The sequence below is a fragment of the Lichtheimia ornata genome, assembly GCF_029851405.1.
Source record: "Lichtheimia ornata isolate CBS 291.66 chromosome Unknown scaffold00020, whole genome shotgun sequence".
Lineage (NCBI taxonomy): Eukaryota > Fungi > Mucoromycota > Mucoromycetes > Mucorales > Lichtheimiaceae > Lichtheimia > Lichtheimia ornata.
In genome coordinates, this window is record NW_026695340.1 from 462,339 (window position 1) to 468,338 (window position 6,000).

A 6,000-nucleotide genomic window follows, 5' to 3' on the forward strand; every position below is an offset into this window, starting at 1 on the left:
GGCATATACACATGTATGACACAACTCAAAAGCGGCATTTAAGACGCGTCTCCTCTCAAAGTGTCCGCTCTTTTCCACGAGACTCCCTCTTATGGCTGATCACCGTTTCGTGGAGATCCACCAGACTCGCTCCTCCACAACAGTCGACAAGCTATGGGCAGCATTGGCGGATACCAGTTTGACACCCATTGCAGCGTCCAATGTCTGTGAAAAGATTGTCGGCAAAGTGCTATCCAATGACTTGGCATTTCTCGACGCACTGCTTCATTTACAGAATCTCGTTCTGACCAGCACCAACAAGCTCAAGACAAGCATCTTCCTTCGGTCCATATCGAGTCTATTGCATTTCCATTCGAGAGCGTTGTATGCATCGGTTGAATTTGCAGTAGCAGCTTCACCTTCGGCAACTGTACACCCATTCATTGTCATATCTCAACAACGGCCTGATCTTTATGATGACCTGCTCCAGGAAGCCGACTATCTATTGAACCCACCAGAGGGTGATGATGATGATGGTGATGATGGAGTCTCTCTCCTTGGATCACTTGACAGCTTTTTTGATCGCATCCTGCTATCAGCCGATGTCACGCGTGGTACCGCTTTACTCCAACGACTCAGCAATCCATTCCCATCCATGGATCAACGACTCGAGATCTACTATTACATCAGTGATGTGATCAAACGTTACCCTACCAGACGTGGCACCTCTTTGTATCTTCAATTGGTGGATTTTCTTGTGGGCGTCTTTCAAATCCCAGATGCACCTGAGGAGGAGGTTAAAGCCATAGCAACCGACATATTCTTTGATTTGCTATGCCGATCATACGATGCAGCAACCGATGGCGATTGGACATTACCCTTTATTCAGCGATTGTATCGGATCATTCAATCAGTGGACATTTGCAGCGGACAGCCATTGGTATCACCTAATCCACACCTCTTTTGGGCAAGCTTGTCGTATCTGCTGATGATGGTGCAAACCGTTCGCGATCAAGATGTCATATTGAGTATGATGCGTGATATCATACAAGCACACTCTCTTGGAAAGATGGCATTGGTTGCTATTTTGCCATTGTTTCAAACTTGGGCTGAAGTGGTCGAGGAGGATGCACTCACAAAGGCACGAAAGGCGCGTGCATTGGAACTGTTATCGTTTTTGAACAAGGCAGCAGAGAACAATGAACCATCAAAGTCAAAAATCCTCGAGGAGGTAAGCATATTCACGGATGGGTTTCATATGAAATGGACGCTAAACGTTATTGCATAATAGATTCAGCGAGATATTCCAAAGTATTCAATCCATGGCAGCATGTCACACCTTATCACCCACGTGGATCAGTTTTTGCAAGATCGTCATGATTGGGATACGACGATGCCATTAAACAAAGTGTCTCTCGCCCATTCTTTGTTATTCACCACGCCTTATGTATTCAACAATGAGGTTGCTATACGACACAAGAGTATGAATCGATTATCAGCTTTATCATCAACATCGACCGACATGCACTCTTTCAAGTTCCCCGTCTTTATGTTGTTGCTCTATTTGATGCGCTCACACAATGCCATCGCTGGTGACACTTTTCTCTATATTTATCACACTGTCTTCCCATCGCTTGTGGATTTGAATGATCCTGTGACAACATCCAAGATTTTGCAAGTCATTCTTCCAATGGTACAAGGCTCATTTCAGCTTCAGGCACGTGATTCGACCATGGCGGCTATTGGATTCAAGGTGCTAGTGAAGATGTTTGAACGTCAACCTCGCGTATGGCATGAATTAAAACGGGTGATTGCCAATTGGATCCTGCATCGTAAATCAGCGACACGACCAGAAGAAAAGGGGGCTGTTCAAATGGAACTTGCTGTGTTGACAAGTATGCGAGATCTTTGCAAGCACCATTCTCGACAAACCGCTCAAGATATACTTCCTATGGCTATTTCCCTCTTGCAGACTTGTACCAACCTCAACATTGCATCTCTTGCTGTGATTGTCCAAATCATGAACGCATGTATTCGAGCCGAGCTAGGAGAACCACGCTCCTTGTGGACCGTTGCCATCAGCTATATTGCTGTTTTTGCAAAAGAGCTTCCTGTTCACCAAGTTATCGTACTTTGGCAAGGCCTTTGCGACTTTTTCAGCATTGTTGGCGATCGAGATGAAGGTATTACTTTATTGTAGTAACACTTGTGGACACTCAATTGACACATTTCACACAATGTAGTATCTGAACCCTATATGGAGTTTAAGGAAGCTATCCTTGACGAGTTTTTGGAACCACTTATTGCTTCAGAAAACGACAAAGTGAGATCATCGGCACTTTCAGCACTCGCTCATTTCCAAGCAACTGATATCCAACGCATTCTACCTGAAAAAGCCAAACAATTCACGGAGCAGATCATTGCAGCACCTGATGCCTCACACTCGGCTGTACTTGCTAAGCTTATTTCACATGAGCTTGATCATATGCGACGTGGTTTATTTGCTGAGGATACATCGAGTAATAAGGACACCACCAACAGCAGCAGCGAGCAATCTCAAACACGTTCTACACGCAATGCTATTGGCAGGAAGGAGGATGAAGCAGGTGCGATGGTTGTTAAGGAATGGGAACAAGCACGAACACCACCTGGCTTACGTGCAGGCTATGCTGTTGCGCTCCTTCATGTTTCCAATGCACATCTTGTGGATCGTAAAACGACAACGGGTGGTGATGATACATTGACCAAAGCAAAGTGGTATCGATGCATGACGACATCCCTTGCCGATATCGGTCTCACGGATCATTTGATGGTACGCATCTCCAGCTTGAGTGGATGGGTCTCCGTATTCGGTGCAGCTTTGGTTTCAGAGGAAGCGACATTTGAACTTCGAGGAACACAAATCCTCAAAGATTTGTTGGCACGACTTGAAAAGAGTACCGTACCTGGAATGACATGCAACATTCTTCTCGCTTTGGCTGGCTTTGCTATTACCACCACTCGATTATCACCCTCCTTTGGCTCCTCATGTGCATCTCAAATACTGGATGTTCTATTCGCCAAGTATATACTCTCGCCCGATCAATCCGCTGGCAGTATCCCCACCACCTTGTTGATGAGTGACGAAGTACAATTTGCAGCCTATTTCAGCTTGGGTTATATAGCCAGCTGCACCATTTCCAATGAAAAGATGGCGTCTCGCATTCTTGGCATGCTCGTGGATGATGTAACGGCAGAGGATAATGGTCGAAAGATTGGTGCAGTAGTGGATTTGGTGCAACTTGCTCGAGGCTATGCAGCAGGTCATTTCACAGCAGCATTAGCTACATGGCCTACCAAGACGCAAGGCATTGACACGCTCAGCAAATCGGGTATCTCTACGCTATTGGACTATTGCAATAGGCCCTGTCAGCAAATCTCGGAAGGACGTGCACTTGGTATCATGATGGGATGGGCATCCAATATTCATGCAAATGATATGCAAGATGTCACGTGGTTCGCCAAAGAGACACTCAAGCTGTTTGTTGAAGAAGGCTCGACGCGCAATATCAATCCAGGCATTTTGCTTGGTGCTCCATGGGTGGTCGCTTATTCATCTGGTAATGGGCAATACAATGAGGGTCTATCAGTATTGGAACAAGCAAAGAATATAGCATTGCGTGATGTAAGTATGCACATAGCAAAGTCGTAAAAGGAGAATAACGTATTAACTTCTATATGCTAGTCAACACTCTCTGGATATTGCTATCATTTTAGCATCCCTATTGCGCATGTCAAACGCGTTTCCATGATTGCCAGTACCGATCAAACTGAAGCAAGTGCTCAATACATGGCGCTTTTACACAACACCTTGGATATCAACAACATTACATCATTATTCGAGATTGGAAGTCTTCTTGGCGTTGATTATTTGAATCCAGCAGTGGATCCAGAGGTCTTGTTGGATGAAGCACGCAAATACGATGGCGGAGCACGACTTGATATTTTGGATAAGCTCATGTCAACAGCTGGTTTATCTACACCTGGAGGTACTGCAACAGTGGGTGATTTGCGAACAGCACGTATCGCAGCCATTGTATGTGGTAAAGTCAACCAAGCAGCGGTGGATATGCGTAATGCAAGTGCTATCGATCAAAATACTGCCGGCACCAACCAAGTGTTATTGAATGCATCCACTGAACCCAAATCCTATGGACGTTTGAACAACAATACAAGTTATTTGAGGGCCGTTTTCGACAGCTTGACCGATCTCGTTCGATACCCATCATCCCATGGTATCCAATGTATGCAAACGTTGATCCAAAGTTTGAGTGAAACGCCAGGACCTCTACCACCAGTGAATTGGTTCCAACTCCTTGCAGACATTTCATCCGTATCGCAATCTTTACGTGCTAAATGTATCGAGTTTGCAAGTGTGCATGCATCCACTTCCATGTCGTTGACCGAGTACATTGTTTCTGAACTCACTGTTTGCGATCCTGGTGTTCAGCGCATTCTCACGGGTGAGCTTGGTCTTGGCAAAATATTGGAGTTGAGTGGATTACCGAATCGCAATGTCTCTGGCACGGGCTTTAAACGACGAGGCATGGATGCAGTAACCAAAAAGTCAAGTATCTCAGAAATGCGGTGCATTGAAATCTTTGAACCTTATGCAAAGCGACTATCAAAACTACCCCATGATATCCAGGTACACGCTAACACACTATGCAATACGATCAAGTGAACTTATTTTCAACATGTAGTTGACATTGCTATCCACATTGTGTGATCACCTTCCACCTATCCATGAGACGGCTGAGGATGAACATATGGAGATGCTGATCCGAACGATACGCGATATGACGTACTTCAACTTCACCATGCCACTCATCACCAAAGACACTGGAAGATACCTCGGTTTGGGTATTGAAAAGCTGGTATACAAGGCGATTGATTGCAGTGTTTTGGAATCGGAGAAGCTTGGCCAATTGACAAAGCAAGATGCATACATCTACACGACTGCTATGGCTGAAATGTGTCGATTGAAACGAACAACGCGTGCAACACAATGGATTACGGATGTGATGCGACAGCTTATTGTTCAAAAAGTGGATGATAGCCGTACGTGGAATCAGGTGACACGAGCCATGCTGCAAACAGAATGCAAATCGAATGAGGAACGTATAGCATGGATGGTGCGTATGCTCGATATTTTGATTGTCATTGCAAGCGACCGATCCCTCGAATCCAAAACCGAAACCATTCGACAATGCGTGACCTGCGCTTTGAGATATACAGCAATGGCCCTTTGGTGGTGGTCAAATCTAAAGACACAAGCGTCCTCAGCGGCAGAAGATGGATTCAATCGACTCGTTACATCCTGGGAGAGTGGATATATGCTAGCTGATATTGTTGCAAGAGGAGATGCTCATCATGCTGGCCAACAACAGGTATGCCCCTCTTCCCCAATTCAATGTATCCTTCCAATTTGCTAACCATGTTTATGTTAGATGATCAAACGCATCCTAAGAGCAACCTCTCTTATCGACGACGACTATACCAAACATGTATTGATTGCAGCCATACAACAATGCCCTCCCGAATCCTTGAATCAGCAAAGTAGCGAGCAGATAATCAAGCTTCTTTCAGAGTTAAATAGACAATAAAACAATGCCACTCTATTATCCATTGTACTTTTATGCAAAGCTAACTCCCAAAGTTGGATAAAGAACAACTATATACATAATCAAATCTCTATGACCACGTGTTTAGCTTTTCTTTATACTTCCACATCATCCATTGAATTATATATGTATCCATAGCAACAAGAAGTTGCAACATCTAATGCTGCAACAACAACAAGATCACGTGATCTCGCAGATCAACAAAAAAAAAACAAAAAGAGAATATTGTCCCTGTGAAAGGGGACGACAACAGCAGGATTTGAACCTGCGCGGGCAGAGCCCATGAGATTTCTAGTCTCACGCCTTAACCACTCGGCCATGTTGTCATCTCTTTCGCTTTCTCTACACTTTTCATTTT

The 6,000-nt window shown here is 44.7% G+C and overlaps 1 protein-coding gene and 1 non-coding gene across 2 annotated transcripts; one reads left to right on the plus strand and one right to left on the minus strand.

Moving 5' to 3' along the window:
- Window positions 1-91: 91 nt before the first annotated feature.
- Window positions 92-5,624, plus strand: O0I10_005237 (uncharacterized protein; the record flags this gene model as incomplete). The annotated part of the gene is made up of 6 exons (XM_058485284.1): window positions 92-1,210; window positions 1,271-2,162; window positions 2,223-3,643; window positions 3,704-4,666; window positions 4,722-5,408; window positions 5,469-5,624. The coding sequence occupies 6 exons, from the start codon at window positions 92-94 to the stop codon at window positions 5,622-5,624; spliced, it is 5,238 nt and encodes a 1,745-aa protein (XP_058344111.1).
- Window positions 5,625-5,886: 262 nt separating this feature from the next.
- On the minus strand, window positions 5,887-5,968 carry O0I10_005238. The gene has a single exon. It is a non-coding gene; the product is annotated as a tRNA-Ser (tRNA).
- Window positions 5,969-6,000: the final 32 nt, after the last annotated feature.